General features: G+C 45.6%; 1 protein-coding gene across 4 annotated transcripts in view; it reads right to left on the bottom strand.

Moving 5' to 3' along the window:
- Positions 1-4,298: 4,298 nt before the first annotated feature.
- Positions 4,299-13,352, bottom strand: part of RETSAT (retinol saturase) — an 11,102-nt gene continuing 2,048 nt past the window's right edge. Inside the window, exons 2-12 of one of the 4 annotated variants that reach the window (XM_015593842.2) lie at positions 12,604-12,786; positions 12,019-12,260; positions 11,311-11,512; positions 11,148-11,201; positions 10,702-10,899; positions 8,807-8,926; positions 6,827-6,965; positions 6,416-6,525; positions 6,170-6,336; positions 5,798-5,957; positions 4,299-5,537 (exon numbers count right to left, since the gene is read on the bottom strand). In XM_015593842.2, the coding sequence (XP_015449328.1) occupies positions 5,398-5,537; positions 5,798-5,957; positions 6,170-6,336; positions 6,416-6,525; positions 6,827-6,965; positions 8,807-8,926; positions 10,702-10,899; positions 11,148-11,201; positions 11,311-11,512; positions 12,019-12,260; positions 12,604-12,786 (1,715 nt within the window). In that variant the 3' untranslated portion in view covers positions 4,299-5,397. The remainder of the gene's footprint in view (positions 5,538-5,797; positions 5,958-6,169; positions 6,337-6,415; positions 6,526-6,826; positions 6,966-8,806; positions 8,927-10,701; positions 10,900-11,147; positions 11,202-11,310; positions 11,513-12,018; positions 12,261-12,603; positions 12,787-13,352) is intronic. The other 3 variants (XM_025050884.1, XM_006917687.3, XR_001517392.2) reach the window with 3 other exon arrangements.

Here is a 13,352-nt window from a genome sequence, read left to right on the forward strand (position 1 = left end):
AATCAAGAGAAATGAAGAGAAAAGTAATGTGACCCAAGAGACCCAGGAGACATCAAACCTCTAGGGTTTGGTGGCAAGTTTGGGCTGGCATAGGTTGGGTGGGGGAGGATTGCTTTGTTTTTTGCACCTGTACTTTGGTGACCCTATATTCCTGTGTCCCTGTTATTTCCGCTAGTGTCTTCCATCCTTTCCCCCTGAGTGTGAGGAGGAGCATGTGGGAACCCAGCTGTGACCAAAGGGAGATCCAGCCCTAGGCAAGCTAGTGCTGCTGACCACCCTCCCTTGGACCTTGGCTCTGTAGTAAAGCTACCCCTTGAAAGTAGCATTGCATTTGCCACTATTTATCTTCACAGACATAAGAGAAAACTCTGCAGGTTGAGGTGCTTTTCTGCCAAGGTCTCTCTGGGGGATGTACCCTACAAAAGATGTAGAAGGTGAATGCTGATGGGCAAAGGGCTACTTTGAACACATAATTCTCTTCAAAGGCTTTAGCGGCAAACCAGAAGAGCTGCTTTTTTTTAAAAAGTGCTTTACTGCCTGCAGGTCCAACCTGTCTAGCATATGTTCCTCACATTTTTGGTATTTTCATATTACTTAAGACAAAGTGAATCAACTTCCATTTGGTTGTACTGAGCATAAAACTGAACTTGGGGATTCTAGGAGTAACGTTCTAAAGCCACTGTTCGTCACAGATTTTTAAAAATATAGTTGTGATTATTGAAACACTGCATTCTCCATACTCAAAATTGTAACAGGAACTTTGAAATAAGGTAGGTTTGTGCTTGTGCAAGCAAAGATGTGGAAGGGTTTTGGATAGTTTTGGTTTTGGTCTGCATTTTTTTCAAAGGCCTTTTATGAAATAGGTTGCCCACAAACTCTATTTTGCCTTTGTTGCCTAAAATAGACAAATACTTTTGTTTAGAAACTAACTATACTGTCTTTTACTTTAATCTAGTTTAATGATCCTCTCATCTAATCTAGTTTAATGATCCTCTCATCTGTAAAGTGCTAAGGGTAACTTAGTAAAAATTCTTTTTATATCCCATTTGAGTTATTAAAATTTAAGAAATTCAGAGTTCTCTTAGGATAACTGAGAGTAGTGTTTAAAGTTTTATTTAAATCTTCTAGTCATGCTACTCTATTATAGAGAGCCTAAAAAGAGTTGTTTCTGAAAAGAAAAAACAAATACAATAACTGATCTCAGGGAAGTAAAAAATTGTGGGAAGTGAGAGGGATATGATGAATTCTGTGCTGTTGAAGAAGTAAGTCTAAAGAAGAGGTCATCCTGTGTCGTATAACCTTCTACCTTACTTAAAATTAGTTGAGATTTTCATTCTCTGCACGTACCTATTTGTAGAGATAAGAAATGAATGTTCTTCTTGGCATCATTCTCTCTACTTGTGCAGCAGTCTTATAATACTTTCCTCCAATCCGAGGAGTCTTCTGTCAGGCTCTTCTAGCATTCCATAAGACCATGGTTATTTTATTCCCTTTTCTGTTTCCCTTTTCCCTTTCCTCCTCTAGTGCTGTCTGTTCCTGCCCATCTATACTAGCACCTTTCCTCCAAACGTCAAGCTTGCCTAGATTTCTCCCATGCCCATCCATTCTGTTTGTTACTCATTCTACTATTCAACTTCTCCAATAAGTGTTGCTTCCATTACCTTGCCATTCACTTTGGTCCTTGACTTTCTACTGTTTTTATGAAGGTTCAGATCACAAAATCCAGTGGCTTGTTCTCAAAACTTAGTCTTGACCTTGATAGAATTAGATATTATTGACCAAGTAGACATTCCCCTCTTCTAGATTCTCCTACAAACTGCCCACGAGTCTAAGAAGTCCTTTGCCTGATGCTGGTTCTCAAAGCCAGGTCTCTCTAATCCTTCATTTCCTCAGAAATTCATCCATTCTTCATCCTCTGAGTAAGTGACTCCCAAGTCTTTATCCTTCGCCTAGTTCTCAAAGAAACCAGTCTTGCTGTGTGCTGAATACTTCAGTTTACTTGTCCTACTGTCACTAAAACTGAATTTCTCTCTTCTACCCATTATATTGCCCTTTGCAACTGCTCAGTTTCTTTAATCCTCTCCAAACTACATTTTTACCATTTTTACCTGTCGTAAAAAGTCCTATACATTTAAAAAAAAAAAAAAAAAGATAGCTCCAGCTATAATCTTTTTCCATTTTCCTTGCTTCCTTGTCCCATACTCCCACCCATTTCACCTCTCCTGGATTTTTTTTCAGGAGCCACCTTAATGGTTCTCCTATCTTCTCTTGCATGCATATAGAAACCGGATTGATCTTTCTAAAATACTTGCCCTGATCTGAAGCTTCTGTCTGTCTCTTGGCTTAGAGAATCGAGTTTATAGGCTCTTTAGTATTGAGGACTCTGCAGATGGGCACTTTCCTGCCCATCTTTCTCTGCATCCTAGCCAGGCCCAAGGCCCCTGTTATGAGGTGCCAGTCTAGGCCTGTTTTTGTTCTTGCTGTGTCCTTCGTTCCCTGACTTCCCATGGTTCTTTGGTTAGGTTGCTTCTCCTTACTTTTCTTTCCTTTACCTCCTCAAAATGTTTCTTTGGGGCCCAGCTCAAGTTTTGCCATGTACCTAATTCCACCTCTATGATTGACTCTTTCCTTTCTACTTTCATAGTTCTTAATAATGCCAATCACAAATTTTGGAACTTTAGCAAAAAGTCAGTATGTGATGTGTCTGATCTCCCCAAGAAAACCAAGCTACTTGTGGGAGTGCCCTTGGCACTGTCTGCATATCTGCCTAGCATAGTGACATTCCTTAGGTACTTCAGTTCCTTTGTTTAGGACATATGGTTGCAAATTAACTGAGGTTTCACACAGCTCTTTCTGGTTACTGGTTTGTGTCCCTTATTGATGGATTTTGTTTATAAAGAGAGCAGAAAGGTTAGTTGGTTTCGGGAACCAAGAGTGTTGGCATCAAGTGGACACGTAAGTATTGTGAAATCCATGTAACTCCACTTTAGAACCTCTGATAAGTATCATTTCTTGTACTGAAAGAGTACAGTAGAATTTAAGTTTCACTTTAGAAATTGCACTGAAGGAAATCTCTCACACCAAAGAAAAACTTGTTTTCTGCATAATCTTTTAAAGAGACTGAAGCATGTTTTCCTAGAGATTGTATGGATGAGGGTGAGCTGGCTGAGGCATCTCAAGACGGAGGTGGGCTGGGCAGGCAATGAAATCCAGGGAGCCATGACAGGCACCCCTCTCTAGACAGCTGTGTGCTTCCTTTCCTGCCCCCAGCTTTTGGTTGAAGGGTGATTTCTATTAGGAATCTATGCATCAGTCATGGATGTTAATAGAGGAGCTTGTTTTCCTGTTGGATTACTGAGCAGATTTAAAGAGTATTTTTTGGACTCTGGGAGAGTAGAACGCTAGTCTCTCTCAAAAGGCTAAGACCACTTGGAAAGACCTGACAACTAGCTATATATACTTTGGCATTTCTTTTCCCATGATGGCTTTTAATGAAATATTTGGCAATTCTAAACCTCTAAAATTCTCATTGTTCCAGTTCCTGTCATTTAAATAAAGAAAAGAAAAAGGAAGCCTGCCCCTTGTTTTTACAGGGTAACTTGATACATAATGCTGCATGTGTGATAAAAGGTAGCATGCTCTTTGCACATGTTCTGAAGTGCTGAATCATTTGAACAGGGAAGAGAGCATGTTACACACCAGACCTTGTAGTTCTGTCAGCTGTTTTCTGAAAACTTGCTGGCAAGGTGGTTTGGCATGGCTTCTCTTATGTAAGGATCCTGGGAAGAGATTTTCAGGTTTACTTTAACTGTGTATCTTGGTCAAGACTGAATCACAACTGAGCTAGTTCTACAAGCTACGTGAATTTCCTAACTATCCAAGTTTAGAAACTCCTCTGTAAAGGGTTGAGTCTGAGCTGTGAAATTTCAAGCTGCCAACTAAGCCAGCCTCTTCATACTCTGATAGATATTCCTTTAATTCAGAAGTTTACTGTGTTAAATAATGATTGCTTATTGACATGGTTTCCTTTTTTGTTCACCCAGTTAGTAGACTGCCACTGTTTTGCAATGTTTTGTATTTTCAGCCTTTTGTAACTTAACTATAATTAATTTTTTTAAAGTTTATTTGGTCTGGTAAGTATTTTTCAGTACCTAATGTTTTCTTGAGCTGCTTCTGTGAATACCATCTTGATGTAATTTTGTATTGTTGCACAGAAACCAAAATAAGTTTCAAATATTAAAGCTATAAAACCATTATATTTGTTAATTGCATTGAAATTGACTGAAATAAGGCTTAACATAAGTGAAAGGTCATTTTATTTTTTATTTTTAATCTTTAGTCTTCATTCACCTTCCCAGCCAATCTCCATCTATGTACCAGTAAACTGGAAATGCCATTCCCAGGCTTTATACATTCTGTAGCTGTGTGGTGGACATGACTGATTTCTAGCCCCACTCCTCTTCCCCACTGGGCAGCCCATGTTCTAGGTTTAGGAGGTAGCAGGATCCTTTGTTATTATTCATTCAGTTACCTCTTGGCACCTGTCCTCTGCTCTACCCTTGGCCTGGAATGCTCTTGCAGCCTGCTTCAACCCCAGTGAAGTCATTTTTCCAATCTTGTACCTGACTACTAATATCACCCTTTGCTGTTTATCTTTGAAAGATAAGCTTTGAGGCTCAGGTACTGAGCTCCATGAGGGTATCTCTGTACTGCCATTTTGAGAACCCAGTGTCTCCACAATCAGGAAGGCCAACCCAGGGCCTGTCTGCATATGAACTAGATATTCTAACATATACTATGCTAACTACTATATCTTGTAATTATCCCAGCCCCCACCACCACATTGAACCTTTCACAAGCATTTCTCCACCTTCTGCAAGAGCCACTGGAACCAGCAGAAACAGGATCTGGAGACCTTTGAACCTATACAGATACAATCAGCACCACACCCATGTTTTGCACTGTTTAACCTCATTAGCACCCTTTTTCCTCAACAGTGTACAACTGCAGGACAGCACTATGAGTGGATGACCAACACTTTCAAGAGTTCTGACCAAAAGAATATTCGGTTTGATTGTTCAGAGTTAGGAAGTATGAGCATGGGACGTAGAGCACTGCTTGATTAGACATTAAGGCTATCCAAATCAGTAGCCCACAGTGGGCCTTTTAGAAAGGCTAGCATGTTATATAAGGTGTGAAAGATCATCCCTTGCCCCAGATGGAAGAGCTTCAGTTAAAGAACTGTGATCTATATTAGACGTGTGTCAGACCATGCAGAAATCAAAAACAAATGAGAGTGCTATATGTGAGCAGAAACTAAAGCTGAAAGACATGATGGCTAAGTCAGAGGCTTTGTCGTAGCACTGGCTGAATTCCTCTGACTCATTCCTGACCGAATTAATTCTTCTTCTTCTGTGCCCGGATCCTTGAATGAAGCTTCTTAAGGTCTAAGTACAAGTTCCGCTTCAGGACAGCACTGCTGCACAGCAGAGCCCCTTGCAGGGCCCCTATCAACCCACAGGTGAAGATATCCTGGCCTAGGAGGTAAGAGCAGAGGCCCATGAGCAGCCCCCCAAGTGGGGAAGAGGGCAAGGCAAGGGCTCTCATGTTTATCCCTCCATGCTAGGGCCACCCTGAGATGGCTTCAGATCAGGCCCAGGATCCACAACCTGCCAAGGCAGCCCAGCTAAGGGTGTGGGAGGCTGCAGGGGACAGCAGAACCCGAGGATATGAACTGAAGACTATGGGTGATGGGGAGGTCTAGGGTCTCAGGTCATGGCAAAACAGGGCAGTATACCTGTCAGGTAGAGGTTGGGAATGGGGCTTTGGGCCCTGATGGAGGCCATCACATGAGGATGCAGGCGGCCCAGGTCATGATTAGCCCCATAACAGGCACCCCGGGGAGCAGCCAGATAGAACTGATTGGTCAGCGGGGATCCTCCAGTCACACTCTCCACCTAAGGAGGAAAAAAGGCAGCCATAGGGTGGGACTGAGACTTTGTGAGACCCTCATCTTTTCCTCTTCTGTTCTCCTTGAATGAGCTGATGCCTGTGTGGGCTCTCTGCCTTCTCTGGGGCTCAGTTATCTCAGGGTTTTATTCTCCTGCCCCAAAGAAAAGGGAGAAATGGTACCAAGAAGTCTGTCACCACAACCACATGGTCTACCTACCTTTCCTTCTAGCTGTGGGAACAGCTTCATCATAACCAACAAACAGGCTTCAGCAAAAGAGGTTTTGAGGGTCTCATAGTCACTGCTTCGCTTTCCCTTTGGCTCCTCCTGCCACTCCTCAAACCACTCATAAAAGGACGGCACCAACACGACCATGGTGGACCGGTCTAGGGATGCAGAGCCTGGGTCACTGCTGCCCAGTCACTTCCCACCCCAACACCCTCCCCACAGGACTTTAAGCCCCACCTGGGAATCGGTCCTCCCAAGTAGGGTCCTTGGCTGATGGGGAAGTAATGAAGAAAACAGGTATGTGTGCTGCAGCCTTTTCCCTGGGCGTAGAGAAGTAGCGTTCTAACCTGGGAGTGAAACAAGTGTGACTGCCAGGCCTGAGGCCTCCGTCCTCACAGCCACCACCACCACCCCAAGGACAATTCATCTCCAGGTACACCTGTCTTCCTCCCACCCCATACCCCTAGGCCCCAGAGATGAAGCTGAGGCACAGCCTAGGTGTGAAAAAGCCCTTCCGGGAGTAAATCCTTGCCCACTTCCTTCCATTCTATATCCTGATTGCCCAGTGTCCAGGGAGGAAGCAGGGGCCCTGTGGGCTGTAGCCCACACTGACACTCTCTCCCCGCCACATACACACAAATGTCTTACGCTTTGTCCATGTCTGTGTCAAAATAAACATAGTAGTTGGTAGACAGCAGCCCCAAGTCCTTCCTGGTACCTCGTAGGCAAATGAAGACAGACAGCACGCTCAGGCTGGGCCGCACCATCTTCAACTGCTGCTTCACACCTGCCAGAGAGAGCTGGTGAGGGCTGCTCACTGTGCCAGAGATCGCCACTGCCTGTTCATGGTATTGGCAGCCTATCCTCAGCTGTCAGCCTAGTGCCCTGGCCATTTTATGTTATTTCAACATGACTTGGCAGGGGCCTACTCTCCTGTCTTCTGCCTATAAAGGACGCAAGCCCAGACTCTTACTCTTCCACTTCCACTCCCACTCTAAGCACCTTTAGAAGCAGCTGGCACCCAGCCTCCCTGGGTGGACCCACGACACCTGCAGGACAGTCTCAGGCCAACCTGCCTCCATGCTGTGAAGACCAGATGTGAACAGTAGTTTGTTATAAGCCTTGACTTCAGTATTAACTTTAATATAAGCCACCTAATGAATGAATATACATAATTCCTGTGGTAAGCAATGCAGATAAACAAATGCGAACAGCATTGTGGACATTTGGCATTTCAGGATTCAGCTGGAGAGGAGGGAAGAACAGCACTGTGGTGGAAGACAACAGCCATCTGATGTCCCCCGGACCTAAACAGCTGGGCTTCCTCACCTCTCAACAAATCACTCCGGACCAGTTTTCCAGAAATTGCTCGCATTAATTCTTAACCTTTGTTCCATTCCCAGAACCATCTCTAGCACTACTATGCTTGATTCATTTAGCAACTACTTGTTGAGGTCCTAAAATGTGCTGAACCCTCTGCTAGGCGCTGGGGATGCTACAAGGAATCAGATAGATAGGCTACCTGTCTGCTGGAAAAGAGACTTTCCTGAAAGACGATGGCTAACCCCAGAGGCTGCAAAGAAATAAGCGGTATGGGTAGTGTGACCATAGAATCTAACTTCCCAAACAGGCCATTTTCAAGAGCAAAAGGGGGTGTTATAACGCTTACAGTGGGCAAACAGGCGATTTACAGACACCAGCTGTGGGAGCACACCGAGGATGAAAGGGGAACTGAGTTTCCACAGCCATAGCCAGGAGCAGTGGACTGCCCTGGAGCCACAGAAGCACTTTTATCACCCGGGTTCAGCATCCAGCAGTAGTCACGCTGCTGGCAACACCCTCTCTGGGTGGGGTGTGGTGAGCATGGAGAGAACCAGGAGCCCAGGAATGAAACCCCTAGGTCTTCAGAGGCCCCTTAGAACAGCAACTACCTTCTCTGAGCTCCTGCTTTCCCTTTCCCCAACTAGAAGAGACCCAAGAACCATATAACCGGCAGAATATAATCTTGGGTCCCAAACAAGGCACAATTATACCAAGCCCTTCCTCTCCATGCCAGCCTTATCTTCCCTTGCTGATATTGTCAGACCAGTCTTTACCACTCAAAAAATTTCCTCTCCAAACCATCTCCAGTCACCTCCTCACGGCTCAGCAGTGAGATTTAACAAAGGTGCTCCCATTGCCAAAGGCCAGCAGATATCTGGTTCCCATCTCTGAGAGGCAGAACTATGAAAATCTCTACCCCCAAAAGTGCTGGACACAAAGGACCCCAGCACTGGAGTCTTGGTAAAGCATCATCCCTGAAAAGTTCTCAAGCTGAGATTCATCTGGGGCAGCACCCAACTCCACACCCAAAGGGACACTCGGTCCTTCAGCCAGGTGGGGGCTGGTGCCATTAGCCTGTTTTCAGGGCTGAGCTACATAAGAGCAGTGAAAACAGTAACCATACAGTGAAGAAGGGCAAGCTGAACAGGTAACATGGCTGCCTGGAGAGAAGCAGGCCTGGGTGGGACCCTGGGACCTGTCACAGGACAGCCCTCAGGGATCAGAGGTCCTGGCAGAGAGAGAGGTAGAAAGCACCAAAGGCAAAGTCTGTCGGTCAGTCTATTTAGCCCTGCCCCGGTCTTTTACCTGGCAGACAGCGGGCATTCTCTGGCAATAAGTACTGGTAGGTATTGAACAGTCCTGCGTCAGAAATCACGATGGGGCAGTAGATGTTCACCTGCTCTTGACCCTTCTTCACACTGACACCTGCAAGCACAAGAGCTTGGCTGAGGTTCTGTACACTCCAGGAGAAAAAGGCCCATGTTGTGCATAGGTCTCTCCCAGCCTATGCTTTGTTTTTTCAGATCTGAGCATCCGCGCCACTTAGGGCTAGGCAGGCAGGCTCCAGGGAAACTGCAAAGTGAGTTAAACATCCTCAAGCACTCTGAGCGTGTCCCACAATTGCTCTGCACTCACCTTCCCTAGCTCTCTCTCCATCCGGTGTGGGCTACCTTTAGCCAAACCCAAGAGCCTTCACACTAACCTCAACAAAGCTCAAGAGCAGAAGCCCTTCCACTGGAATCGCAGGCCCTTCACTGCTGCCATAATTCTATTTCTGATATATTCTCTTTAAAACCCTCCAATGACACCTCAAGCTCTACAAGATAAACTCCAAAGTCTTCTATCAGCCTTCCATGATTTGGTCCCTGCTACGTGTCCATCTCAACTCTGACCACTCGCTAAACTCTTAGGTACAACCATATGAAACAGCTGGTTGTCAATCATTTTTGACTAAAAGGTTACTTTCTGATTGTTCAATCTATTATTTTCAGATGCCTAAAAATACTCAGCTCTTTCATACCTCTGTTCCCCTGCCTGGAATAACCTCCCCCAACCTCTGGATGGCTAGCTTCAGACCTTTTATGACCTGGCTCAAGCACCTCTGCCTTCCCTCTGAGGCCTTCCCTGTTCCACCATCCTTTATTTCAACTCCAGTTTTAGTATGTGCCTCTTTGTGGCACTCATTATATTGCCGTGACTTTCCCCATGAGACTGGAAACTTCTTGAGTTAGAGATTAGGACTTATCTCTTTATTTACATCTTTTATTGCTTACCACATAAAAATACAAATAAATATATTCTGAACTGAATTTAATTGAACTGATAAATCCGCCTTGCTTCACAGACCCCTTTAGGCTGGAAGGAGAATTTGCTCATGAACATGAGAGAAAATCTCACACTACTGACAGCCACCTCTCTCTTACCACCAGAAGCTTCCTAATCTCTTCTATAAACATGTTCTCAGAGATCACTGATAGCTTTTTGGCAGGGGGAGGGTGCACTGGGCTACCCACTCACCACCTTCTCCTTAAAAGATTTATCTGGTGAATTCACCGTCATACCAGCCCTATTTTCTTCCAGCCTCTCTGTCCCCTTCCCTGATGCTTCTGAAGCACCCATGAGTCATAGATGACCTGTTTACCAGAGTTCTTCCTTGCATAGACTGTCTCCTCATATAGTTCTTCTACAATGGGATTTTAATTTTCCGTGCAGGTAACAGCAAAGACCTGGGTGCCAAGATAATCAGATTCTAGGCCCCACTCTGCCATTTATAGGTTGAGGTATGATATCCTGCTGGCCTCCACTCTGCCCTAGGGAGTGCCTAGGTTATTTATTCATTCCATCAATCACTGAACAAACATTTATTGAACCTCTATTACATGCTAAAATCTAGACATAAAGATTAAAAAGACACAGCCCCTACACTCAAAGAGGTCATGGATTACTAGATAACTATTCTTATCTACCGAGTAAAAGATTAAATAGTGTTCTCTGGAAACCATGAAACCCTTTATCCTTCCTGCATGCTCTTTACCTCCAGACCAATCGCTCTCCCCCCACTGCTTGGGCAGATTCCAGCCTTTATCCCCAATAAGAAAGTCAATTCTTCTACACTTTCTGCTTTTAGTGCTTTCTTTTCTCTGCATCCCAGGACTTTCCCGCTCCAGCACAGGACCCATGAAGCATGATGCAGGACTCACCACAGGCTTTTCCAGCTGAGTCCAGCAACACACTCTGCACAGTGGCCCTTGTCAAGACAGCACCTCCGGCCTGCTCAATCACAGGAATGGTGTGAAAGGCAATTTCACTGGAACCCCCTCGGGGATAAAAGGCCCCATTCATGTAGTGGGCAACCAGCAGAGCATGCATGGAAAAGGTGGTGTTGCTGGGGGGCACGCCTACAGAAGGAAGGAGAGAAGAAGCAAGAGCAATAGCAGCACCACTCAGAAAGGAATGTGGATTCCTCTCAGAAAATATGGGCTCAGGGCAGGCAGAGGGCCAGTTTCCATGCAAATATGGGGTTCATTACAGATCCTGGGGCCAGTAGGAATATTCTCCCTCCAAACTGCCATGCTGCCAAGACCAGGGAGGACAATGCTGGCTGAAAGGAAAAATCATCCAGGGTGTGGATGAAGGGCATTTTTACCAGAGAGTGCAGCAGGTAGGTGGGCAGACTTCTCATTCATAAGCTCCAGAGGGCCTGGGGTTTATATTGCTTCATTTCAGTCAGCCAAGCACATTTGGGAATAAAGACTAAGCCAGGAGGGCAGCACCTCCTCTTCCAGGAGCCACCCAAGGCCAGTACACACCGTATGTGGGGAAGATGTAGCTGAGCACTGCCTGGAGCTCTGGGGAAGCTGGTAGCTGCCGCAAAGCCTCAGCCAGGCTCTGAGTGGATGCACGAAGGAACGGGGAGAAATGTGTGAGCAGCCCACACTTGTTGAGAAAATAAATCACAGGCAACGGGAGGATCTTCAATAAGATGGCATGACTGGATCCCCTGGATACTAACTGAGGAAGACAATGAGCAGAGAAAAACAGGTTTTATCTCTAGAACTGCTGAGACAGAATCACCATTCCAATAGCCTACACCAGCAGAGGGCTCAGCCACACTTACCCGTGGCTGAACTTGGCTGAATTTGGATTTTTAAAGATCGGTACTTGGTGAATTTTTCCCATTCTACATTCATATGAGTCTTTTTGCTTTCAGTTGCCTGCCCAAATTCTTTTTGAAAAATCCCAATCTGGTGTCAGATGAATTAAAGAAAGAGTGGTGATCCGACCACACAGAAGACAGCCTGGTCAGGGAGGAGAGCATGGTGCCCCTTAGAGGCCAGAGTGACAGTGACAGCTGCTGAGGCCAGGCTCTAGAGGCACAGAGATGAACTAGGGTGGAGGCTGATTTCAGGATAGACATGACTCTTCCTCTCTTCCTGCCTCCCTCACCAGTGGCTCTGCTGATGAGAAGGCCAACCTTGTCAGGAATAAACAGGGGATCCTAAGCATGTCTATGTTACCTTAACCAGCTTTATATACTTGTCAATGGCAGCTTCTTCCTGGGGAAACTTCTCCTTGAGACCCCGAATGTAGGCTTTCTCTCCACTATACATAGGGAACTCCTTTCGGCCACTGGGCTCTTCTAGTACCATGATATCAAAGGGAGAGGACAAGCCAGCCCAGTCCAGCTGCCCTTCAGTGATCTGGTCCATGATAAAACGGCCAAAGCTTCCTTCCTGCATGTGCCCAATATAATGAATTCCTGTTGGGAAGCAGACAAACAAGGTGTCTTAGGGATAAGGGGATTGAGCCCTGGAAAGGTGGACATGAAAGCAAGGTGAGAGAGCTCTGTTGTCCTGCATGGCTAAATCTACACCCAAAGAAAGCTACCCACTCTTGTTGTAGGGAGGAGTTAGAGCAGAAACCACCAAAGCCCTGCCCAGTTCAGTTCCCAGTGAATATGACTGTCAGACAAGGAAAGAGGTGCCCAGAAAGAAGACAGGGCCTCCAAAACAACAGAAATGCCCAGTATCCTCCCACAACGGCTATTCCAAGCCTCCTGAAGATAGAGCCATGCTCCCAACCCCTCTCCACATAAACCTTACCTGTGTCAAATTCAAGACCATTTTTCCCAAAGGTATGACAACAGCCTCCCGCCTTGGTATGTTGTTCCAGAACCAGAACTCGCTTGCCGACTTTGGCCAGAATTGCAGCTGCAGCCAGGCCCCCAAAACCACTGCCAATCACCACCACATCCAGCTTCTCCGGCACTCGGCTGGCTGAGAAAGCTGCAGCAGAGGGAAGAGATGGAGGGTGTGCTTCTCAGGTAGGGGCAGAGAAAGAGCAAAGATATGGAAACCAAGGAAAACTTCTCTAGCTTGTACAATGCCAGAAAACTCTAGAGCACAGAGCTCGTTACTAGAATATCTCAAACATTTTACTGGAGAAATGCTCAGGACCAGCCAGGCAGATTAAACAAAATGATTTGGTTTGATCTAAACTGATTTAACCAAAGCTGCTAGTCATTTTTCCTACTTTAGAAGACAGTAGGAATCAGTAAATTATTATAGGAACAAAAACAGAAAGCTGACAACAATACAGGCTGAGAATTCTAAATGCAGACACAGAGCTAGGGAAGTAAGGAAACAAGGAGGAGGGGGACGGAATGTCATGAGGCAAGCTGCTGCATCATGGAACTGTCCATTCACAAGCCAGTTATCTTTGGAAAATGTGGAGTCTGCAGGCACCAGTGGAGCAGCCTGGTGGTACGGTTCTTTAAGATCCTGAAGCAGAGGCTTGAGCTGCTCAAAGGCTGCTACTCTGAGAAATCACAGCAGCACCCTCTCACAGCAGG

This window comes from Pteropus alecto, unplaced genomic scaffold, assembly GCF_000325575.1.
Source record: "Pteropus alecto unplaced genomic scaffold, ASM32557v1 scaffold117, whole genome shotgun sequence".
Lineage (NCBI taxonomy): Eukaryota > Metazoa > Chordata > Mammalia > Chiroptera > Pteropodidae > Pteropus > Pteropus alecto.